Raw genomic sequence first — 25,940 nt, forward strand, 5'->3', positions numbered from 1 at the left:
ATCTAGTTATGGGGACTTATGCAGGGTCGTAGCCCGGGTACATATAATATAAGCTAAAATATGCTGAGAAGTTCTAAGTTCATACAGAAGACAAAGAGGAGAGTGCTTAAAAGAATCTTACATGTGACCTACTGTGTGCCTGCCTTGGATAAAAAGTGTCTCTTGACTTGTGCTGAGTGAAGGCAATCTTAGAAGTCTTTCTCAACCTTTAATTAAGTTACTACATTAAAAAAAAATCTGCTATAGTGTTTTTTTCAGGTGTTAGTCTCTCAATCATGTCTGACTCTTTGTGAAGCCAAAGACTGTAGCCCACCAGGCTCATCTGTCCATGGCATTCTCCAGACAAAAATACAGGAGTGGGTTGCCATTTCCTTCTCCAGGGGATCCTCCCGAGCCAGGGATCGAGCCTGGTTCTCCTGCATTGGCAGGCAGATTCTTTACCTTCTGAGCCACCAAGCAAGCCAGAATCCCCCTATAAGTCCCCATAACTGGCCGAGTCTCCTTCCTCTCCACGTTGCCGAGTCCTGGTCCTCATCTAGATCTGTGTCTACCTCTGCTACAGACCTGCGACAGAAGTGAAATCTGTTGGTTTTTGTGTTCCCAGCATACAGATCACATTCGAGCACACAGTAGGCTATGAATGCTTACTGATATGGCCTAAAGACGGATTGCAAATTAGGGGTGCTTTTGCCTACTTATCTCAAGTCCAGTTGAAATTTAGAGGAAAAAAAAAAAACTTTCCCATCGGTTCTGTTATTCCACAGAGATCAGAGAAGGGAGGTGTCAGAGAGCCTCAGCTTTCGTTTAAGATGTTTTCCCTGCTGCTCGGCAGGGCGGACAAAGGCACGCTGGCAGTGTCCAGACACATGCAGTCTGGAGGGTGCTGTGGGCTATGGTGTGCGGTGGGTCTGCTGGGAACTCCTGCCCAGGACTGAGGTCAGCTCCCTGCACGTTGGCATGAATGCAAGGAGAAGCCCTTGTCTTCTGATTGCTGAACCCTCTGGCCCCTTCCTGAAAATTCTGTCCCCAGGTGGATGCTCTGGCCATCTCGTCACTGAGGCAGAGACATCAAGGAAGGAAGGAGACTTAACTGTATCCATTCTGATAGACTCATCTTACTCGAGATTTTCAGGTAAGGATACTGGGTATTTCATTCGCTGGGGAACCAAGTGAAGAAAATGTAAAGAAGGTTAAGATAGGAAAAGGTGCGCACAGACAACTACTGTGTGCCAGGTGCTTCGCTGAGTGGCTCCCCTGAATTACCTCCATAAATTCTCTAAATAACCCTATGATATACTTATAGAGAAGAATAAAGAGGCTCTTGACGAGGGTGAGAGAGGAGAGTGAAAAAGCTGGCTTAAAATTCAACATTCAAAAAGCTAACATCATGGCATCTGGTCCCATCACTTCACTGCAAGGATATGGAAATGTGGAAACGGTGACAGACTGTTTTCTTGGACCCAAAATCACTGCAGATGGTGACTGCAGCCGTGAAATTAAAAGACGCTTGCTCCTTGGAAGGAAAGCTATGACCAACGGAGACAGCATATTGAAAAGCAGAGACATGACTTTGCCAGCAAAGGTCCATCTAGTAAAAGCCATGGTTTTTCCAGTGGTCATGTATGGATGTGAGAGTTGGACCATAAAGAAGGCTGTGTGTGTTCGTCATTCAGTCATGTCCAACTCTTTGTGACCCAATGGGCTGTAGCCCAGCAGGCTCCCCTGTCCATGGGATTTTCCAGGCAAGAATACTAGAGTGGGTATCCCTTTCCTCCTCCAGAGGAATCTTCCCGACCCAGGCATTGAAACTGGGTTTCCTGCATTGCAGGCGGAGCTTTACCATCTGAGCTACTGAGCACCAAAAAATTGATGCTTTTGAGCTGTGGTGTTTGAGAAATCCCTTGAGAGTCCCTTGGACTGCAAAGAGATCCAACCAGTCCATCCTAAAGGAGATCAGTCCAGAATATTCATTGGAAGGACTGATGCTGAAGCTGAATCTCCAGTACTTGGGCCACCTGATATGAAGAGCCAGCTCATTTGAAAAGACCCTGATGCTGGGAGAGATTGAAGGCAAAAGGAGAAAGTGGGTGACAGAGGATGAGATGGTTGGATGGCATCACTGACTCAACGGACATGAGTTTGAGCAAGCTCTGGGAGACAGTGAATGACAGAGAAGCCTGGAATGCTGCAGTCCATGGGGTTGCAAAGAGGCAGACATAACTTAGCAGCTGAACAACAAACTTATAATAAATATGGTTCCTGTTTTATGAACGGAGAAACTGAAGTTCCGTAAGTAAAAATGCTAGATGTGACCCCAATAAGTATAGAGAATTTGGAGTTGGACCTCAGGTCCACGTGATTCTGAAGCCTGAATTCTTTTTGTTGTACCAAGATGTCACTCAGGCATGCTGGAAAAGGAACAGCTGGGCTGGGAGCTGAGAATCAGGGCTGAAGCTCCCACAAAGCTAAGTGACTTGGGTCCACATCTGGTCACAGCCTTATGTCTCTGCTGGAGCTCTTCCTTCTCCCTGGGTTGCCCATCACTGTATCTGTTTTCTAACTTTCAGAACCCTTCAAGGCTCAGTTAAAATGTCAGAGGTTTCCCCAGCCCTTCCTCATGCAGACAGACACCCCTTCATCAAATTTCTGCCCTCTCTTGCTGTGTGCATGAGTGCTGCCTCTGTGAGAACGGGTTATACGAATAAGCCAGGACTGAAATCCAGTTTGGACAGGTTCAAGCACATGCGAGTCATTTCACTCGGAGAAGCAGCAGAGTCTAGAGGAATGATCTCTGGCTTCAGGACTAGAGAGACCCAGGTGTGACCCTGAGCAAGTCTCTTCACCTCTCCAAGCTTTAGTTCCTTATCTGCAAAACACAGCGCATAACACTTCACTCACAGAATGGTCACAGCCCATGTTGATGAAATAACATGTATCTATTGAAATTGTTAATTAATAATTATCAATTATATTCATTAATTATTATTTTAATTCATTTATTCACTCAATTATCATTCATTAGTAATAATGAGAGATGATACCTGTATTCGGATGGCATACTATTATTTACTTTTAATTTTTTTGGGGGGGCCACACTGTATGCGGGATTTTAGTTGCCTGACCAGGGATCAAAGCCACACCCCCTTGCAGTGGAAGTATGCATGAAGCCATAACCACTGGACCACCAAGAAAGCCCCTGGCATACTATTTAATGTTAACAGATAACACTGGTTGTGTGCCCTGTGTCAGAAACTTGATACATGGCAACCCTATGAGTACTCTGTAAGTACTAAAATTATCCCCAACTTGCATATGAGGTTTTATAAGAACCTATAGCTTGTCTAAATCTCACGGCTATTCAGTCATTGTCGTTCAGTTGCTAAGTCATGTCCAACTCTTTGCGACCAAATGGACACAGCTATTTGGTGGAAGATTGAATGTTCAGATCCAGGTCTATCTGACTTTAGTTAACGATGCAGATATTAGACCATCTGAGATGAAGCTAATTACATCTCTCTTCTTTTTTTCCCTTGAAAGTCTATTGAGGGTAGGACAGGTTAGGTAACTTGCCCAAGTTTAGCCAATAAGGGATACTTAGATAGAAAGCTGGGCTTCCCTGGCGGCTTTGTGGGAAAGAATCTGCCTGCAGTGCAGGAGACCTGGGTTCGAATCCTGGGTCGGGAAGACCCCCTGCAGAAGGAAAAGGGCAATCCACTCCAGTATTCTGGGAAATCCCGTGGACAGAGGAGCCTGGCAGGTATAGTCCATGGGATCACAAGGAGTTGGACACTACTGAGTGGCTGGCACACGCACGCACTCACACGCAGAGAGAACTCCTACTAGACAGGCCGCGCCTGTTCGTCTTCACGCCCACTCTGTACTGGGCGGAGCACATGCTGATGCTCCTGGAAGGTTTCTGGGATGACATGAGCAGACAGGGCGGGAATCCTGACTCAGGGTGTGTATTCTTCCGCCCACACTGTGTCAACTCCCTTCCACACCAACGACCACCAGATCCTGAAGACAGTCACCGAGGCCGAGACCAGGTGCTCCCAGCCACCACCTGCATCCTGGGCTTCTGTGCCTCCTAGAAGATGGGGTGCCCTTAAAGCCACCCTTGATCCATCACACATTAAATAAACACGTACTGAGTACCTATCAGGTACCGGGCGACGTGTTCTTCTGCCAGGTCTCCAGGGTGGAGTTCTGAGTGAGACAGACCTAGCTCCTTTCCCCAGGCTTGCAACCCAGTTGGAGAGACACTGAATAACTGAACAAACATACAAGTAATTTAAAATGATAACAGTTGGTTTGTAATATGCAGATAGAAAATAAAGACACATGGTTTGATAGAGAATTTTTTAAGGAAGGCTTATCTGAAGACAAGACGTTGAAAACTTATGCCAAAGATGTCTAGGATTCCCAGAAATGGGAAAAGCAAGAAGGGGGAGAAAGTATTCCAGACAAAAGGGACTACATGTAGGAATTCTTTAAGGCTGGTGGGACCCTGCAGCATTTGAGGAAATGGAAGCGTCCCTGTAGGGCTTTGATAGATGGAAGACGAGGAACCATGATGTGAGTTAAAACTGATACAGCCACTGGGAAAACAGTATGGCGCTTCCTTAAAAAACTAAAAATAGAGCTACCATATGACCCAGCAATCCCACTCCTGGGCATACACCCAGAGGAAAACATCATTCAGAATACTGGAGCAGCAGGCGCTACATGGAAGCAACACAAGTGTCTGTCGACAGGGGAGTGGATAAGAAGGTGAGGCACACTCATACAGGTGGAAGAGTACCCGGTCATAGCAAGGAGCGAGATAGGGCCATTTGTGGAGATGAGCCTAGAGACTGCCGCACAGAGTGCAGTAGGCCGGGACGGGAACAGCAGATGTTGCATATTAACACGCCTGCGCGGAACAGAGGAAGTGGCACAGGTGATCGTATTTGCAAAGCAGAAATAGAGACGGACGCAGAGCACAAACGTGTGGGTGCCAAAGGGGCACGTGGAGTGGCGCGGTAGGAGGCGTTGGGAGGCGGGGACTGACACATATCCACTAGTGACACTGTGTGTAAAACAGACCAGTGGTGAGAACCCGCTGCGCAGCGCAGGGAACGCGCAGTGCTCCGCGGCGACCTGACTGGGAAGGACGTCCACGCAGGGGGAGGGTCGGTACACACACGGCTGATTCACTTTGTTGGACGGTAGAAACTAACACAGCACTGTAAGGCGAGTCTACTCCAATAAAAGATTAATTTTGAAAAAGCCCTCTCCACCGCACCCCCCCCAAAAAAAAACCTGAAGCAACTGGCGAATTTGATGCGGAACATGAGGTTTATTCTAAGAATAACGGGGGAGAGATTAAAAGCTTTAAGCAGAGGAGTGACCCTAGAGACTGTGTTTTTCAAAGTCTCCATGAGCTACTTCTTGGAGGATTGTAGCAGCAAGAATGGAATCAGGGAGGCCAGAGAAGAGGGTGTCTCATTTACTCAAGTGGCGTGATGGCTTGGATCTGGCTGAGGCAAGGTGTACAGAGACACATTTGTGAACTACTTTGCAGTGTGTTTTGTGCTTAGATGGAGAGGTCCCTGGAGTTGGGCAACGTGACGAGGGTCCAGGAATTCGTCTTGCTGGGCTTGTCCACGAGCCCAGAAACAAGGGAAGTCCTGTTTGCCGTCTTCCTGACCCTCTACCTGCTGACCCTGCTGGAGAACGCCCTCATCGTCTTCCTCGTCTGCAGCCACACCGAGCTCCACAAGCCCATGTACTTCTTCCTGGGCAACCTGAGCTGCCTGGAGATGTGCTACGTGTCCGTGACCATGCCCAGCCTGCTCGTGGGGCTGTGGACGGGACCCTGCCACGTGCCCTTCCCAGCCTGCATGACCCAGCTCTTCTTTTTCATCGTCCTCATCTGCACAGAGTGTACCCTCCTGGCCTCCATGGCCTGTGACCGCTACGTGGCCATCTGCCGCCCACTGCACTACCCACTGCTCATGCGGCCCCAGGTCTGCCTGGGCTTGGCCGGGACTTCGTGGCTTGGTGGGCTGCTGGTCTCGGTGGTCAAGACGGCATGCATCGCCAGCCTGTCCTACTGCGGCCCCAACATCCTCAACCACTTCTTCTGTGACGTCTCCCCGCTGCTCAACCTGTCCTGCACCCACGTGGCCCTGACTGAGCTGGTGGACTTCCTCTCAGCCATCGTCATCCTCTGGGGCTCCCTCCTGGTGGCCATAGCCTCCTATGCGGCCATTGCCAGGGCTCTGCTCCTCATGCCTTCGGCCGCCGCCCGGCGCAAGGCCTTCTCCACCTGCGCCTCCCACCTGGTGGTGGTGGGCACCTTCTACTCGGCCACTCTCTTCATCTACGCCCGCCCCAGCCGCGTAGAAGCCATGGACCTCAACAAGGTGCTGTCGGTCATCTACACGGTGGCCACGCCCCTGTGCAATCCGGTCATCTACTGCCTGCGGAACAGGGAGGTCCAGGCAGCTTTCCGTGGAACTCTACGTGGGTCCTGAGGCTGACCAGCTAGGGGCACGGTGGAGAACTCAAGTCGTCAGCACTTGATATTCACCAGCATGCAGCTCCTCCTTTGAAAATGTGCGATTCAGTGGCTGTTCAGCGCATTCACAACGTTGTGCAACCAATACCGTTGTCTGATTCCAGGACATTCTCATCACCACCAAGACGAATGGATAAAGAAGATGTGGTACAGATGGGCCACGGAATATTAGTCGGCCATGAAAAGGAACGAAATCAGGTCATTTGTCGTGATCTGGATGAACCAAGGGTCTGTCATAGGGAGCGAAGTAAATCAGAAAAAGAGAAACAAATGTGGCACGTTAACGCATACATATGGAATCTAGGAAAATGGTGCAGATGAACCTATCTCCAGCGGAGGAAGAGAGATGCAGATGTAGAGGATGGACTTGTGGGCACAGAGGGGCAGAGGGGAGGGTGGGATGGACGGAGAGAGCAGCATGGCCGTATACACAGCATCCTGAGCAAGACAGGTGGCCGGTGTGGAGGTGCTGAGTGGCACACAGAGCTCAGCTCAGTGCTCGTGATGACCTGGTGGACTGGAGTGCGAGGGGAGGGGCTCAGGAGGGAGGCCATAGACACATACACACGGCTGGTTCGCACTGCTGTACAGCAGAAACGAACACAGCATCGTAAAGCGATTAGATTCCAATTTTTTTACAAGAAATCTGTACACACCAGAAGTCACTCCCAATTCCCTATTCCACCCCCCCAGCCCTAAGAAACCATTCATCTTTCTCTCTGTATGGATTTGCCTGATTAGACATTTTGCATAATTGAAATCAGATAATATGTGGACTTTTAAATGTGGCTTCTTCCATTTAGCACAATATTTTCAAGGTTTGTGCATATTGCAGCACACTTCAGTACTTTATTCCTTTTTATGGTTGCATAATACTCCATTGTATTTAGTTTGCCCATTCCTCAGTTGAAAGACACTTGAGTTGTTTTCACTTTTTAGCTGTTAGGGATAGTGCTGCTGTAAACACTTTTATACCACCCTTTCTGTGGAAACACATTTTCTTTTCTCTTGGGTATATATGCCTAGGAGTGGAGTTGCTGGGTTATATACTAATACTAGGGGCTTCCCAGGTAGCGCTAGTGGTAAAAAACCTGCTTGCCAGTGCAGAAAACGTAAGAGACGTGGGGTCAGTCCCTGGGCTGGAGATCCCCTGGAGGCGGAAATGGCAACCACTGCAGCATGCTTGCCTGGGAAATCCCATGGACAGAGGAGCCTGGCGGGCTACAGTCTACAGGAGCACAAAGATTCAGACACAAATGAAGCAACTTAGCCCGCAGCACACGTGCTAATGCTATATATAACTTTGTAAAGAACTGTCAAGCTCTTTCAAATGCCCGATATTCTGCTTTCAAACTGTATGTATGTCAGGGAAAGCAGGGCAATTATAAATGGCAGTTTATAGATGAGATCATGCAAATGACCAGTGAATCTAATACATCTCCTTAATACTCAGCGAACATGCTAGTTATGATGCTTGACCATCACTGTAGCAGAGCAGGAAAGATTCAAGAGACTGTTAACACCTAAAGCTGCGCTGAGGTTGGGGGGTCCTTGGTGGCCCAGACGGTAAGGGATCTGCCTACCGTGCAAGAGACCCGGGCTCGATCTCTGGGTTAGAAAAATCCCCTAGCGAAGGGAATGGCAACGCAATCCAGTATTCTAACTTGGAGAATTCCATGGGATTCCAGAGGAGCCTGGGAGGCATGGAGGGTCGCAGAGTCAGACACGACTGAGCAACTAACAGCTGAGGTGGCTTTGAAACGCGGTAATTGCTGAAACCCTCGTGGAGAACAAACTCATATTTGAATTTTGCCCACACTTTGACGCAGAATCTCCACTTCTGCAGATTTCTCACAGGAAGATTAAAACACTGACCTATAAAAATGCACGTTTGAGAATGATTCCGGTAGCATTTCCAGTTTAAAGTGCCAGGGATTAAGTGATTTGGTCTAGGACTGGCCACTCACATCATCCCACCCAGGCAGAAAGAGCCTGGAGGACAGAGGGCTGGGAATTTTGGCGAACAGAATCCAAGGCTATTCAAAATTCAGAGCATGAAGATAAAAACGGTAACAGCTGTGTCAAAGTGCACGTGGATTCAAAATTGGATAAATATTAGCAAATTGCTTTCCAGAAACAAAACCTCAGTCTACATGCCCACAGCTGTCTGGGAGAGTAACTTGCCCCCACGCCCAACCAACACTGCATTTTCTCAGAGGAGTTCCTTTTAATGTTCCGTGAGCATATTAAAAGATGTTCCGCTACCAGCTTTCATTCCACTACTTCGGGTTTCATTTCTTTAGTAGAGTTGGAGGTAGAACATTATTCCATAGTTTATTGGCCATTTCTGCTGCCTTTTGAGGGATGAATTATTGAGTGGTAGGCTGCAGTCCATGGGGTCTCGAAGAGTCGGACACGACTGAGCGACTTCACTTTCACTTTTCACTTTCATGCACTGGAGAAGGAAATGGCAACCGCAGTCCAGTGTTCTTGCCTGGAGAATCCCAGGGACGGCGGAGGCTGGAGGGCTGTCGTCTATAGGGTCGCTCAGGGTCAGACACGCCTGACGTGACTTGGCAGCAGCAGCATTGGGTTATTTGTGCACAAACAGTTTAGAACAGGTGACAGGGTAGGTCAACTTTTCAGAAACGTTTTCTTTAATGGCTGCACCAGGTCTTGGCTGCAGCATGTGGGGTCTAGTTCCCTGACCAGGGTTTCAACCCACGCCCCCTATGTTGGGAGCATTGAGTCTTATCCACTGGACCACCAGAGAAGGCCCTGTAATAGGTCAGTTTCGCCCATATCTTTCCCTTTCTTCTCCAGGATAAATTCCCAAAGTAGAATTAATTAATGCAAGGCCATCCAGACTCTCAAGACTTTTTGTTGTTTATTAATAAACTGCCCTTCTAAAACATACCGACATGAACTCCCACAAACCGCACAAGAACATGACCGATTCTCTTGAGGCTCTGTCAGCATGAATTTTTATTACTTAAAATAAAAATAAAAATATGCTAGTATGATGAGTAGGTCATTCTACAGAAGTTCATTCTTGGAATTTCTGTTTTCTCTTATGATATGCTTATTTTTTCGATTATAAAGGTAAACCTAGAAAATTGCAAAATATTCAAATGTATAAAATAGAAAATACAAGTGCTCTGAGGCCTCTCGCCTAAAAACACAGCTGATAACTGAAAAACACCTTTTCGGATCCCTTTCTAGATACTCTCTAAGCCCCTGCGTGTGTATTCAGTTGTGTCTGACTTTTGCAAGCCCGTGGACTGTAGCCCGCCAGGCTCCCCTGTCCATGGGATTTCCCAGGCAAGGAAACTGGAGTGGGTTTCCAATTCCTTCTGCAAGGGATCTTCCCGATCCAGGGACTGGACCCACGTCTCCTGTGCCTTCTGCACTGGTAGGCAGGTTCTTACCACTGAGGCACTTGGAAAGCCCTTTTTCCAGGCATTATTGTTTCATTCAGTTGCTAAGTTATATCCGACTCTTTGTGACCCCAGGGGCTGCAGCGCACCAGAGTTCCCTGTCCTTCACCATGTCCCAGAGCGTGCTCAAACTCACGGCCGCTGAGTCAGTGCTGCCATCCAGCCATCTCCCCCTCTGCCACCCCCTCCTCCTGCCTTCACTCCTTCCCCGCATCAGGGTCTTTTCCAGTGAGTCCACACTTCGCATCAGATGGTCAAAGTACTGGAGCTTCAGCTTCAATACTTTTGTTTTCGAGAGAAAAACAAAATGCAATTCGTCATGAACAAGCAGATTCTTGAAGGAAACACGTAGGTGGCTGATAACCTGCCCCTCAAATCAGTCCTTCCAATGAATATTCAGGGTTGATTTCCTTTAGAATGAACTGGCTGGATCTCCTTGCAGTCCAAGGGACTCTCAAGAGTCTTCTCCAACACCACAGTTCAAAAGCATCAATTCTTTGGCACCCAGCCTTCTTTATGGTCCAACTTTCTAGGCAAATATTAACTTTAATAACTACTACCGTTAGTCTATTTATTATTATTGTTTTACAAATCTTTGACATACTTTTATATTGCTTCTTTCATGTTTCGCTCAACAACATACCATCTCCCCATGACAGTATCTGGTTTGATCTCTTTAATGAATGCATGTGACTTCACACTGCATATATAACATAATGGGCTTCCACGGTAGCTCAGCTGGTAACGCGTCTGTCTACAATGCAGGAGATCCGGGTTCAATTCCTGGGTCAGGAAGATCCCCTGGAGAAGGGATAGGCTACCCAGTCCAGTATTCATGGGCTTTCCTGGGCGCTCAAACGGTGACGAGTCTGCCTGCAGTGTGGGAGACCTGGGTTCGACCCCTAGATTGCAAAGGTCCCCTGGAGGCATGGCAACCCGCTCCAGTATTAGTGTCTGAAGAATCCCCATGGACAGAGGAGCCTGGCAGGCTGCAGTCCACGGGGTCGCAGAGAGTTGGACATGAATGAGCGACTGAACTCAGCGCAGCAGAGCATAGAATGTAACATTTAAATAATTCCGTGTTGGTGGGCATTTGCATTATTCGCAAAATTTTTCAATAAAATAAGGTTTATTCCAAATTTCACAACATAACAATAAAAACTTGTACTTAAGTTTAAATATTACATAATTTTTTTTTCAGTGGGCAAGGAGTAAATTTCCATGTCTTGGATTACTGGAGAGGATGTACATTTGAGGGGCAGGTTATCAGCCACCTACGTGTTTCCTTCAAGAATCTGCTTGTTCATGACGAACTTCATTTTGTTTTTCTCTCGAGTCTTCATATGTTTCTCCTGTATTTAAAGAATCCTTGTATGCTACATTGCAAATACTTCCCTCTGGGTTTCTATCTGGCTTTGGAAATTGCGTGTGTGTGTGTGTGTTTGTGTGTGTTTTGGCCGTGAAGGTTTTAAAGTCAGGAGCGGGAGATGTCAGTTCTCACTGAGGAGCCCTCGCGGGGACGGCGGGTTCTCCGCAGGGCCGCATGGACGCCCCTGTTCCGCAGGCAGTAGACCACTGGGCTACAGGTGGGCATGACCACCGTGTAGATGACCGACAGCAGCTTGTGGAGGTCAGTGGACTCAGCGCGGCTGGGGCAGGAATACATGAAGAGGGCCACCGAGTAGAAGGTGCCCACCACCACCAGGTGGGAGGCGCAGGTGGAGAAGGCCTTGCGCCGGGCGGCGGCCGAAGGCATGCGGAACACCGTCACCCCAATGGCCGAGTAGGAGGCCAGGGCGACCAGCAGCGTCCCCCAGAAGATGATGATGGCTGAGAGGAGGTCCACCAGCTCAGTCAAGGCCACGTGGGTGCAGGACAGGTTGAGCAGTGGGGAGACGTCACAGAAGAAGTGGTTGAGGACGTTGGGGCCGCAGTAGGACAGGCTGGCGATGCACGCTGTCTTGACCACTGAGACCAGCAGCCCACCAAGCCACGAAGTCCCAGCCAAGCCCAGGCAGACCTGGGGCCGCATGAGCAGCGGGTAGTGCAGTGGGCGGCAGATGGCCACGTAGCGGTCACAGGCCATGGAGGCCAGGAGGGTACACTTGGTGCTAATGAGGGAGACAAATAAAAAAAGCTGAATCAGGCAGGCTGGGAAGGGCACGTGGCAGGGTCCCGTCCACAGCCCCGCGAGCAGGCTGGGCGTGGTCACGGACACGCAGCACATCTCCAGGCAGCTCAGGTTGCCCAGGAAGAAGTACATGGGCTTGTGGAGCTCGGTGTGGCTGCAGACGAGGAAGACGATGAGGGCGTTCTCCAGGAGGGTCAGCAGGTAGAGGGTCAGGAAGACGGCAACCACCACAACCCTCGCGCCTTGCCTGGCAGACAGACCCAGCAGGATAAACTCTTGCACTCCAGACACATTGCCCAAGTACAGAGCCCTCTCCATCTAAGTCAGGAAGAAAGAGGCTGTAATCCGTCAGAAATAAATTGGCCAGCAGGGAAGAGCATATGTAGTTAGGGGCTGTTGAGGCAAAGCTGCTTTGCTGTAGCCTGGCCGTTGTTAGGAGCACAGCAAGGAGCAATTGGGAGACTGCAAAACTGGAAACAGGAAGCTTAGCACTGCGCTTGCTACATCTGTAATCACAGAGGACACTCATCCTGAATGAGCCTGTGTTATGTCATCTGTAAAATGGAGGTCAAAGCTAGGGGACCCACAGAATCTTTGGTCCTTACGGGTAACATGGAAATAGATGAGAAAGTGCTTTTTAAAGCAAGTCACAATTATTCCTTTACATCTGATGACCTTAAGTGGTGTTTTCTGGATTGGATTTCTTTCTTTTTGTTTTGAAAAATGTCCCAGGACCCCAGAAGTTGTCTGCACTATTATCAGTAAAGGAAGACTCACAATTCCTTAATGTGAAACACTTCCTTCTCTAAAGTGGGTTGGATTTCTAGAGGAAATTTTTATTAGAGAAAAGGTCCAGCAGTTTATTAGAGGTCCACTGTTTATTAGAGAGAAGGTCCAGCAGTAATGGTTTCTTTTTTTAAAAAGGACCCATGAGATGGACTTCCCTGGTGGGCGAGTGGTTAATACGCCTGCCAAGGCAGGCGGGTTTGATCCCTGGTCTGGGAAGATTCCACATGCCCCCAGGCACCTAAGCCCACGGGCTGAAGCCTGCATGCCCTAGGGCGTGTGCGCTACAACACGGAAGCCACCGCGATGAGAAACCCATATCCTGCAACTAGAGCGCAGCTCGCCACAGCTGGAGAAAGGCCCGCAGAGCAACAAAGACTCAGAGCGGCCAGACATGAATTAAAAAAAGACCAATGATAAGCTTTTCCCCCCCGAATACTTCTAAAGAAGATCCCTTCCAGAAAGAGAGTGTCTTTTTTTCTAAGGAAAGAAACTAAATATGTGTGCTGAGAATCGCTTAGGCACTCCTACACTGTGTGGCATTTTTTTGAACACATGGAGATCAATGGACTTTCATGACCCTTCACAAACAGGCATTATTCTACCAATTCATATACATAACTGAAACCCATAGGCAGTAAGCAACTTGCACAAGAGGATGGAGTTACAGAAATAAGGGATCTTTGCCTCTACCCTTAATATTAGGAATTCACTTAGAGTTTTAGGTGACTGAGATATAGAGACAGTGTTATTTGGACTTATTTCTGACCTCACTTATCACGTATTTGAAAAAAGTGTGGAAGTGCTAGTCACTCAGTTGTGTCTGCCTCTTTGCTGCTCCATGGACTGCAGCCTGCCAGCCTCCTCCGTCAATGGAATTCTCCAGGCAAGAAGACTGGAGTGGGTGCCATTCCCTCTGCCAGGGGATTTTCCCGACCCAGGAATCGAACCCAGGGCTCCTGCATTGTAGACGGATTCTTTCGCATCTGAGCCTCCAGGGAAGCCCTGTTCTATGTATTCAGGAGCAAATATTTACTGAGTGTCTACTCTACATGAGGTGCATGAAATCAGCCAGTGAGTGTGTTCAAATTCTCATTCTAGGTAGTGAGGCGTAGAGGAGGCCCACAGAAGACAAATACAGAATTTCAGCAGGTCAGCGCCAAGAAGAAAGCAAGGCAGGATGGTCCGCAAGGTCTGAAGGAGGTTATTTTAGGATGGGCAGTTGGAGAAAACTTCTTTGGGGTGGGTAGAGACGTTTGAGCTTGTTTTTGACTAATGGGAAAGGATGAGGGAGCATTGAGCTGGCAGAAGAGTATTCTAAGTGGAACGAGAAAAAGCAGTTGCCAAAAACTTAGGTCAGGAAGGAGTTCAGCGTCTTCAAGGGAAAAAAAGACAAGCCAGTGTGGCTGAAAGATAGAGGAGTAAGAGGAAGGGGAAGAAATCAGATTTCACCCACCCATATGAGCAAAACCTACTTCCCTGTAGCTTCGTCTCTCCCCAACACTTTCTAAGCGACTCGTAGTGTTCCCATGTCTGTGTTAAATGCTCCCAGTGGTGGTCCAGTGGTTAATGCAAGGGGTGTGGGTTCGATCACTGGCCAGGGAGGTAAGTTCCCACACGCCTCACAGCCAAAAAAACCAGAACCTGAAACAGAAGCAGTATTGTGACACATTCCATAAAGACGTTAAAATGGTCCCCATCAAAAAAAAAAAAAAAACCTTTAAAAAATTCCCAATGAAAATTGTTTCAGAGGTAATCAGAATAGCAGAATGGAGTAAAACCCAGAAACACACCAAGCATACATATAAACTTGATTGATGACATAACTTTATTGAAGATAAGTGAGGAAAAGGATGTACTTGGCAAGAAACGGCTCTCAAACAATTAGGGTACCCACGGAAACTCAACTGGTGCTGTGTGACAACCTAGAGGGGTGGGATGGGCTGGGAGGAAGGTTCCGGAGGAAGGGGGCGCACGCATACCCGTGGCTGATTGATGCTACCGTGCAGCAAACCAGCGGAACACTGCAAAGCAATTCACCTTCAATTAAAATAAATGCGCGGTTTAAAAAAAAGAAAAAGAGATTGGAACCCTGCATCACACCACGCACGCAGAAAATCAGTTTCCGGTGAGCTAAAAACACACATGCGAAGTGCGAACCTCTGAGATTTTAGAAAACAATGCAGAAGCCGGCCTTTATGACATTGCGTGTTAGTCACTCAGTCGTGTCCAACTCTTTGTGACCCCACGGACTGTAGCCCACCAGGCTCCTCTGTCCGTGGGATTCTCCAGGCAAGAACACTGGAGTGGGTTGCCATGCCCTCCTCCAGGGGATCTTCCTGACCCAGGGATCGAACCCGGGTCTCCCGCATCACAGGTAGTCTTTACCGTTTGAGCTACAAGGAGATCTCTTTTATGACACTGGGGGTTTAGACTACAATAAGAAGACAGTAAAAAACCCTACACTTTAAATTTTTTAAAAATTAGCAGCATTGAAAAATTCTGAACACCACAGATTATTGGAGGAAAATTCACAAGCTGGAAAAAATATACTTGCAGTATACGTAAGTGAGAAGGAAATGCCAGCTCACTCCAGTGTTCTTGCCTGGAGAATCCCAAGGACAGAGGAGCCTGGTGGGCTACAGTCCATGGGTCGCGAAGAGTTGGACATGACTGAGTGACTGATAACTTCACCTTCACGTATAAGTTAGGAGGGATCCTTGTGTAGGATATACAGAGAAATTGGTCAGTTAATACGCAAAAAAGTTTTTTAGCAGAAAATTGGGCAAAAGTTCTGAATGTATACCTCACCAAAAAATATTAGTCACTCAAAACATAAAAATATGCTCACCTGACTAGGAACCAAAGAAACAGAAATTAAAACCAAAATTAGGTACGACTTCATACCTGTGGAATTGGGAAAACCACAAACTTCTGAAAATATTAACAATGAAAACTAACATACGCTGCCTCTGGGAGTCTGAATTGGTCTGATAGCTTCAGAAAACAATTTGTCATTATCAAGTAAATGTTAAGACATGACTATGCCCCAGAAATTCTGTTTCCAAGCATATGTATATTTCCAGAGTAATGTTCATAGCAGCACAATTTTACTAGCAAAAAAAGAGAATGTAAGCATTCCAAGTATCCAATAATAGAATTGAAAAGGGAACTGTGATCTCTTTCTATAAAGGAGTGCATGCGTGCTACAGTGTGTGACTCTTTGCCACCCGTGGGCTGTATCCTGCCAGGCTCTTCTGTCCGTGGGATTTTCCGGGCAAGGACACTGGAGTGGGTTGCCATGCCCTCCTCCAGGGGGTCTTCCCGCCCCAGGGCTCGAACCCGTATCTCTCTATGCCTCTTGCGCTGGCAGGCAGGCTCCTTACCCCTTGCGCCACCTGAGAGGCCCCTGTGAAGCAGCATGCCGTTAGCTGTGCTGCTGATTCACTGCGTGAAAGGACTCACTGCTTTGTCATTCTTATGCTCTACTCCTGGGTTGCATATTTTCTTTTGCATCTACTCACTATTTATACGAAAGTCACGCATAAAAAAGCCCTTCTACTTGTGTTAAAATTCATGTAACTATACACCAAAATATCAGTTTTACGTATGTTAATTTTTACCGGAGCAAATTGCTTTACAATGCTGTGACCGTTTCTGCTGTACAACAGCGTGAACCAGTCGTAAGTGTACACGTACCCTCCCTGCGGGGCCTCCCTCCACCCCAGCCCCGTCCCACCCGTCTCCCTGTGTCGCACAGAGCCTGCCGCCGCTGCCTGCTTTACACATGTTGGTGTGTCTCCCTCGGTGCGCCTCTCCCAGCCCTTCCCGCCCTCTCCTCGCCCCGCAGTGTCCACAAGTCTGCTCTCTCTCTCTGCGTCTCCACTGCTGCCTGCAGATAAGTTCATCAGCCGTCTTCCTAGATCCCATATATATGCCTTAACATACGATATTTGTTTTTCTAATTTTGACTAACTGTAAGGTTCTTAATCTCTCCAAGCCTGATTTACCTATTGCTACCACTGTTGAGCTGCTCAGTCGTGTCTGACTCTTTTGACCCCACGGACCATAGCCCGCCAGGCTCCTCTGTCCATGGATTTCTCAAACAAGAACCCTGGAGTGGGTTGCCATTCCCTTCTCCAGGGGACCTTCCTGACCCAGGAACTGAACCCAGGTCTCCTGCGTTGCAGGTGGATTCTTTACCACTGAGCCACCTGGGAGGCCCCCAACTTACCTATTACTTAGGGTAATAATACTTGATGTAGCTTTCATTTATTACCTGTCTCTGTATGAAGGAATTTAGGTGCAGCAGAATCTAGTGTTTTCACCATGGCCCACAATAAGAAATACTTTTCACATTGTGCAAATCAAGTCAAAATCACAAACACGCACAGAGAGAAAGGGAGGGAATTTAACAAAAAACGCTCAGCCTCACTTTGAGTCCTCTGAAGATTTTCTCCTGTGCTCTGTGCCATGAGCTATTTATTGCTGGCGTCAACCTGATACACTTACTTCATGAGCCTCAATAAATACACTGTTGTTCAGGTAAACAGAAAGGCGTTGGAATGAGAATCTCGGTGTAGCCTGGGCTCTCTGACTCAAGCTGTCTCTGACAAAAGCTCTGATGATCTGAGCCTCACGTCTTTATCTTCAGTAGGGGGATAATAACCCTGACTCCTTCAGGCTGCCGTGAGGATTAAGTGCAAAACAGTCTCCGAGGCACCCAGCCAGTGTCTTGCGCCCCAAAGGAGTCTTACTAAGGGGACTCTCTTCCGGTAGCGGGCTGCTGTCCGTGGGACCCCAGAGCTGGCCGTGGCGTGGCCAGTGTTGCTGTTGTTCAGCCCCCTGGGCTGCAGCCCCCCAGGCTCCGTGGTCCAGGGGACTTCCGAGGCAAGAATGCTGGAGTGGGTTGCCGTTTCCTTCTCCGGGGATCTTCCCAACGCTGGGATCCAACCCACGTCTCCTGCACTGGCAGGCAGATTCTTTACCTCGGAGCCGCCTGGGAAGCCTCTATGCCTTTGACTCCCCGCCAAGTAGGTCTACTATCCATTCCTGGAACGAAGGCTGCATATTTGGAGGAAGTACTATCAATGTATTGTTTTTTTATTATTTTTATTTTCCCCTTTTGTGCAATCAAATAAAGTAGACTTAGAAGTAGTGTGTTCACAATTCTAGCAGAGCATTTTTTCATGAGTAGTAAGACCGTCAGTCCACATTATGCTGCGGTTGATAAGCAAGAATTGCTTTTATTAGAGGATAATTGCTTTACAGTGTGGCGGTGGCCTCTGCAGTGGGTCCCCTAGAGTCAGCCCCAATTTTGTGTATATACACACATATCTCCTCTCCCTCCTAAGCCTCTCTACTGCCCAAGAAATATTTGTGACAGGACTTCCCTGGTCCAGTGACTAAGACTCCAAGCTTCCAACAAAGGGGCAGAAGTTTGTTCCGCAGTTGGGGAACTAACATGCATCGCAGGCAAGAAAACCCAAAACATAAAACAGAAGCAATATTCCATCAGATTCAAGAAACACTTTAAAATGGTCCACATTAAAAAAATCTTCAAAATAAATAAATATTTGTATAGTTTCCAGTTGCTGCTGTTACAAACACTGCGGTCTGAAGAAGTCATACACAAACAATCGTATACTCTGGACTCAATTTTTTTTTTTTTACTTAAAAAAATTAATTTATTTATTTTAATTGGAGGCTAATTACTTACAATATTGTAGTGGTTTTTGCCACACATTGACATGAATCAGCCATGGGTGTACATGTGTCCCCCATCCTGAGCACCCCTCCCACCTCCCTCCCCATCCCATCCCTCAGGGTCATCCCAGTGCACCAGCCCTGAGCACCCTGTCTCACGCATCAAACCTGGACTGGCGATCTCTTTCACATAGGGTAATATCCATGTTTCAATGCTATTCTCTCAAATCATCCCACCCTCGCCTTCTCCCACAGAGTCCAAAAGTCTGTTCTTTACATCTGTGTCTCTTCTGCTGTCTCACGTATAGGGTCATCGTTACCATCTTTCTAAATTCCATATATATGCGTTAATATACTGTATTGGTGTTTTTCTTTCTGACTTACTTCACTCTGTATAAGGCTCCAGTTTCATCCACCTCATTAGAATTGATTCAAATGCATTCCTTTTAATAGCTGAGTAATATTCCATTGTGTATATGTACCACAGCTTTCTTATCCATTCATCTGCCGATGGACATCTAGGTTGCTTCCATGTCTGGATTCCATTTATATGAAATTCTAGCACAGGTAAGATCTAATCAATGATTTTTAAAAAAAGTCAAAGTGATTACCTCTGGCAGAACTAACAGGAAAGGGGCACAAGGGAACTTTTTTTTGGGGGGGGAATGCCCTTTATATTGATGGAGGTGGTGATATACACATTCGTCAAAAAAAAATATTGACTTGAACATTTAATATTTGTGCATATCACTGTACGTAAATTTTATATACAGACAGCTGAAAACAAATATTAAGCACTAGTTACTAGAGTTGCTTTTCAAAGAGGTACGGGTTAGAAGTCAGTTAATTCCTCTGCTCCAAACTGCAAAATAATATCCTTGTTCTTAGGAAATAAACACTAAAGTGTATATAAGTAAAAGGGCACAATGTCTCTAAACCACGTTCAAATCATTTTCAAAGAAATAAATGGAGGTGATGGGGAGAAAAAGGGGGTAAGCAAATGGAGGAATATACAATTTGTGACAATACCATATCAAATATGTTAGAGTGTTAAGCACCCTTGCAACTTTTCTGTAAGTCTGAAATTATATCAAAATAATGGTCAACAAACAAAAAATGAAACTAATGAAACCCATAGTTGTTTGTCATGATTTTTATTTAGCATATATATCTCAACCATATTTGCACATCAAAGATAAAAATCTATCTCTTGGGACTCCCTGATAGTCCAGAGTTTAAGACTCTGTCTTCTAATGCAGTGGCCACAGGTTGGATCCCTGGTGAGGGGACTAAGGTCTCACCTACTGCAGAGTGTGGTCAAAAAAATTTTTTTAAGAGAATATTAAAAACCTGTTTCTATTCATTTTATAGCCCAGTGTTCGCTTCAGATGAATGTAGTATAATGTATTTTATCCATTCTCTTTTGATGGACACGTAAGTTGTTTCTGTTTTTTATTACAAAGATGTAAAGAATATCATTGTATGCATTATCTATTTCTACATGTCGGAACACACAGAAAGATTGGGGAAATACTTGTCAGTTTTCTAGGAATAAACTGATGGAGTTGCTAAACCTGCATTTCTCCCTTTACTAGTAAATTTGAGCATCTAGTCATGTGACTTGCCAGTCAATTACAGCTCATCTTTGATGACCTGCTTTCTTGTGGACATTGCTCACTTTTCAAAGGGTAATTCCGAGTTTGCTATTGATTGCTACAATAGTCAATCAATAGCAATCAGTATATACTGAAAAGTATCTATTGATTGCTCATGTCTACCAGGTGGGAAACCTATTTCTCCAGCGTTTTACTTGCCTTTGATATTATAGCATTTGGAATCATGAAACATTTAAATTAAAACATGTTGTTGTTCAGTCCCTAAATTTGTTGGACTCTTTGAGACCCCATGGACTATAGCCCCCCAGGTTCCTCTATGCTCCACTATCTTTCAGAGCTTGCTCAAATTCATGTCCATTGAGTGGGTGATGCTAGCTATCCATCTCATCCTCTGGAACCCCCTTCTCCTTTTGCCTGCAATCTTTCCCAGCATCAGGGTCTTTTCCAGTGAGTCCACACTTAGCATCAGATGGTCAAAGTATTGGAGCTTCAGCTTCCGCATCAGTCCTTCCAGTGACTATTCAGGGTTGACTTCCTTTAGGATGGACTGGTTGGATCTCCTTGCAGTCCAAGGGACTCTCAGATGATACCACTCTAAGGGCAGAAAGTGAGGAGGAACTAAAGAGCCTCTTGATGAGAGTGATAGAGGAGAGTGAAAAAGCTTTCTTTATTCAGGACATGAGGAGGGGTCTAACTTCCCAAGACCAGGATCAAGTCCAGTGGAGAGTTCTGAACAGGGCTGCGTGGACCTCCCTGTTCCGCAGGCAGTAGATGACCGGATTGCACAGGGGCGTGGCCACCGTGTAGATGACCGACAGCACCTTGTTGAGGTCCATGGATCTGATGCGGCTGGGGCGGCAGTAGATAAAGAGGGCTGCTGAGTAGAAGATGCCCACCACCACCAGGTGGGAGGCGCAGGTGGAGAAGGCCTTGCGCCGAGCGGCGGCCGAAGGCATGCGGAGCACCATCATTCCGATGGCTGAGTAGGAGGCCAGGGTGACCAGCAGTGTCCCGCAGAAGATGACGATGGCTGAGAGGAAGTCCACCAGCTCAGTCAGGGCCACGTGGGTGCAGGACAGGTTGAGCAGCGGAGAGACGTCACAGAAAAATTGGTTGAGGACGTTGGGACCGCAGTAGGACAGGCTGGCAATGCATGCTGTCTTGACCACCGAGACCAGCAGCCCACCAAGCCACGAAGTCCCAGCCAAGCCCAGGCAGACCTGGGGCCGCATGAGCAGTGGGTAGTGCAGTGGGTGGCAGATGGCTACATAGCGGTCATAGGCCATGGAGGCCAGGAGGGTACACTCTGTGCAGATGAGGACGATGAAAAAGAAGAGCTGGGTCATGCAGGCTGAGAAGGGCACGTGGCAGGGTCCCGTCCACAGCCCCGCGAGCAGGCTGGGCATGGTCACGGACACGTAGCACATCTCCAGGCAGCTCAGGTTGCCCAGGAAGAAGTACATGGGCTTGTGGAGCTCAGTGTGGCTGCAGACAAGGAAGACGATGAGGGCGTTCTCCAGGAGGGTCAGCAGGTAGAGGGTCAGGAAGACGGCAAACAGGACTTCCCTTGTTTCTGGGCTTGTGGACAAGCCCAGCAAGATGAATTCCTGGACCCTCGTCATGTTGCCCAACTTCAGGGATATCTCCATCTGTGGAGAGACAAAGTTTATCGACATCCTGATTCCTGCAAAGACACGTAGTATATAATATTGGGAATATGTTCACAGTGTATTGGGAACTCAGACACTGGCAAACCCAAATTCTCTTGGAAATGAGTGTTATGAAGAGAGATGTTGTAGATTTGTGAACCAGAAAGCAGGCATAGAAGGAACATACGTCAACATAATAAAAGCCATATATGATAAACCCACAGCAGACATTATCCTCAGTGGTGAAAAACTGAAAGCATTTCCCCTAAAGTCAGGAACAACACAAGGGTGCCCACTCTCACCACTACTATTCAACATAGTTTTGGACGTTTTAGCCACAGCAATCAGAGAAGAAAGAGAAATAAAAGGAATCCAGATTGGAAAAGAAGAAGTAAAATGCACTGTTTGCAGATGACATGATCCTCTGCATAGAAAACCCTAAAGACACCACCAGAAAATTACTGGAGCTAATCAATTAATATAGTAAACTTGCAGGATATAAAACTAATACACAGAAATCCCTTTCATTCCTATACACTAACAATGAGAAAACAGAAAGAGAAATTAAGGAAATAATTCCATTCACCATTGCTACAAAAAGGATAAAATACTTAGGAATAAATGTACCCAAAGAAACGAAAGACCTATATATAGAAAACTATAAAACACTGGTGAAAGAAATCAAAGATGACACAAATGATGGAGAAATATACCATGTTCATGGATCGGAAGAATCAATATAGTGAAAATGAGTATATTACCCAAAGCGATCTATAGATTCAATGCAATCCCTATCAAGCTACCAACGTTATTTTTCACAAAACTAGAACAAATAATTTCACAATTTGTATGGAAATACAAAAAACCTCAAATAGCCAAAGCAATCTTGAGAAAGAAGAATGGAACTGGAGGAATCGACCTGCCTGACTTCAGACTATACTACAAAGCTACAGTCATCAAGACAGTATGGTACTGGCACAAAGACAGAAATATAGATCAATGGAACAAATAGAAAGCCCAGAGATAAATCCATGCACTTGTGGACACCTTATCTTTGACAAAGGAGGCAAGAATATACAATGGATTAAAGACAATCTCTTTAACAAGTGGTGCTGGGAAAACTGGTCAACCACTTGTAAAAGAATGAAACTAGAGCACTTTCTACACCATGTACAAAAATAAACTCAAAATGGATTAAATATCTAAATGTAAGACCAGAAACTATAAAACTCTTAGAGGAAAACATAGGCAAAACACTCTCCGACATAAATCACAGCAGGATCCTCTATGCCCACCTCCCAGAATAATGGAAATAAAAGCAAAAATAAACAAATGAGACCTAATTAAACTTAAAAGCTTTTGCACAACAAAGGAAACTATAATCAAGGTGTAAAGACAGCCTTCAGAATGGGAGAAAATAATAGAAAACAAAGCAACTGACAAAGAATTAATCTCAAAAATATACAAGCAGCTCACAGTTCAATACCAGAAAAATAAATGACCCAATCAAAAAATGAGTCAAAGAACTAAACAGACATTTCTCCAAAGAAGACATACAGATTGCTAACAAATACATGAAAAGATGTTCAACATCACTCATTATCAGAGAAATGTGAATTAAAACCACAATGAGGTACCATGTCATGCCGGTCAGAATGACTGCTATCAAAAAGTCTACAAACAATAAATGCTGGAAAGGGTGTGGAGAAAATGGAACCCTCTTACACTGTTGGTGGGAATGCAAACTAGTATAGCCACTATGGCGGAGAAGGCAATGGCACCCCACTCCAGTACTCTTGCCTGGAAAATCCCATGGATGGAGGAGCCTTGTAGGCTGCAGTCCATGGGGTCGCTAAGAGTCGGACATGACTGAGCAACTTCACTTTCACTTTTCAGTTTCCACTTTCCACTTTCATGCATTGGAGAGGGAAATGGCAACCCACTCCAATGTTCTTGCCTGGAGAATCCCAGGGACGGGGGAGCCTGGTGGGCTGCCATCTATGGGGTCACACAGAGTCGGACACGACTGAAGTGACTTAGCAGCATAGCCACTATGGAGAACAGTGTGGAGATTCCTTAAAAAACTGAAAATACAACTGCCATATGACCTAGCAATCCCACTGCTGAGCATACACACCAAGGAAAACAGAATTAAAAGAGACACGTGTACCCCAATGTTCATTGCAGCACTGTTTACAATAGCCAGGACATGGAAGCAACTAGATGTCCATTAGCAGACTAATGGATGAGAAAGCTGTAGTACATATACACAATGGAATATTACTCAGCTATTAAAAAGAACACATTTGAATCAGTTCTAATGGGGTGGATGAGACTGGAACCTATTATAAAGAGTGAAGTAAGTCAGAAAGAAAAATACCAATACAGTATATTAATGCATATATATATGGAGTTTAGAAAGATGGTAATGATGACCCTATATACGAGATAGCAAAAGGGGAAAAATGAATTCTCCTATATTCATGCTGGCAATGTAAATTAACAGCCAGAACAGAGGACAGCATGGAGATTTCTTAAACAAGGGAAAAGTGAATAAAATTACATCTCTCCCTAACCTTATACAGAAAAGAAACTCCAAATATATTAAAGAGCTAAATGGAGGGATGGATACTCTAAACTTCTTGAGGAAAATATGGGCAGAACAGGTTTTAAAATCAATCACAGCAACTTCTTGGTTTCACTCTTAGAAAAATGAAAAATAACAAAACTTTGCACAGCAAGGGAAATTCTAAATGAAAGAAAAAGACAACCCTCAAATGGAGAGAAATGGTTATGATAAAATTTAAGAACAATTTATTCATCTCGAAACAAATAGTTCATTCAGCTTAGTATCATAAACCAATCAATTCAATAAAAAAACAGGCCAGAGATCGAAATAGACCTTTGCCTTAAAAAGACATCCAAATGGCCATAGAGCCCATGAAAGGTGCTCAGTCTCACTGTTAGAGGAATGGCGGCGATTCGGCTTACACTGTTCAGAAGGGCCATCCTCCAAAAGATCTGCAAAGATTCAGTGCTGCCGAGGGCGAGGGCACAGGGAACCTGCCTACAGTGTGGGCGGGGAGGGAAATGGGTGGGTGCAGCCAGGAAGGAAAACAGTATGGAGACTCCTTAAGACAGTAAATGTAGAGCCAAGACATGACCTGGCAAGCCCACCCCTTGCCTCAGATCCAGAGAAAATCACAATGGAAGATGACCCTTGCAGCTCTATTTTCAAGGCAGCACTACTGACAATATTTAATAGAAAGCATCAACCAAAGTGTCCATCAATGGAAACATGAAGAGTAACCGGCCCATCTACACACAGACCTAAAAACCCACTTATGATGATTAAAATAAAAAGCAAGGGAAGGGAGACATTAAGAGGTTGGGATTAACACACACACACTATCTATTATCAAAGAGAATCCAAAGGGACCTACTGAGTAGCCAGGGAAGTCTACTGGACACACTGAGAGGACCTATATGGGAGAAGGCCCCTAAGAAGAACAGAATAGATATACATCTGTGAGAACTGAAGCAAGTTCCTGTAAACCCAAACAAACAGAACAACAGAAATCAAGTTTACTCCAAAGGGGGAAAAAAACGAAATCACCAAAAAAAACCCACGTGGCACAAGAACGGAAAACATCTCTTACCGGGCTCTTCACATTCACCAGCCAGGAAGGCAGAGGGAGAAAACAAAGTCCTTTGTCCTCGACAAAGATCCTCGGGAAGGTCCTAAGATTCAAAACCGGGCAGACGGTAAAAGGCCACTCTGGAGAGGTCAGTTTTACTCACACTGCTTAAAAAAAAATCAGCGGAAAAATTTCACCTCCTGAAATCTTAGAGAAATGCAAATCAAAATTATCATGAGGTATCACCTCGCTCCGACCACCGACCAGAAACACTGGAGTCACTACCTGTCCATCCAGCCCACTCCTTGCCTTAGATCCCAAGAAAATCTTAATTTTAAATGATCCTTGCACCCCTATTTTCAGGGCAGCACTACGGACAGTGTCCAGAGTATCAGCTAATTTTAGCTGAAAATGA

The 25,940-nt window shown here is 46.1% G+C and overlaps 3 protein-coding genes across 3 annotated transcripts; 1 reads left to right on the forward strand and 2 right to left on the reverse strand.

Moving 5' to 3' along the window:
- The first annotated feature begins 5,579 nt into the window (after nt 1-5,579).
- Nucleotides 5,580-6,518, forward strand: LOC120871832 (olfactory receptor 5-like). Its single transcript, XM_040251817.1, has one exon. It carries the CDS (start codon nt 5,580-5,582, stop codon nt 6,516-6,518), a length of 939 nt encoding a protein of 312 aa, XP_040107751.1.
- A 4,955-nt stretch (nt 6,519-11,473) lies between these two features.
- On the reverse strand, nt 11,474-12,448 carry LOC120873012 (olfactory receptor 5-like). Its single transcript, XM_040253765.1, has one exon. It carries the CDS (start codon nt 12,446-12,448, stop codon nt 11,474-11,476), a length of 975 nt encoding a protein of 324 aa, XP_040109699.1.
- An 8,500-nt stretch (nt 12,449-20,948) lies between these two features.
- On the reverse strand, nt 20,949-21,887 carry LOC120871831 (olfactory receptor 5-like). Its single transcript, XM_040251816.1, has one exon. The coding sequence runs from the start codon at nt 21,885-21,887 to the stop codon at nt 20,949-20,951; it is 939 nt and encodes a 312-aa protein (XP_040107750.1).
- Nucleotides 21,888-25,940: the final 4,053 nt, after the last annotated feature.

This window comes from Oryx dammah, unplaced genomic scaffold (assembly GCF_014754425.2).
Source record: "Oryx dammah isolate SB20612 unplaced genomic scaffold, SCBI_Odam_1.1 HiC_scaffold_13, whole genome shotgun sequence".
Taxonomy (NCBI): Eukaryota; Metazoa; Chordata; class Mammalia; order Artiodactyla; family Bovidae; genus Oryx; species Oryx dammah.

Excerpts from the sequence above, each read along its gene's own strand:
- LOC120871832 (XM_040251817.1), top strand. The coding sequence starts at position 5,580 with ATGGAGAGGTCCCTGGAGTTGGGCAACGTGACGAGGGTCCAGGAATTC.
- LOC120873012 (XM_040253765.1), bottom strand. The coding sequence starts at position 12,448 with ATGGAGAGGGCTCTGTACTTGGGCAATGTGTCTGGAGTGCAAGAGTTT.
- LOC120871831 (XM_040251816.1), bottom strand. The coding sequence starts at position 21,887 with ATGGAGATATCCCTGAAGTTGGGCAACATGACGAGGGTCCAGGAATTC.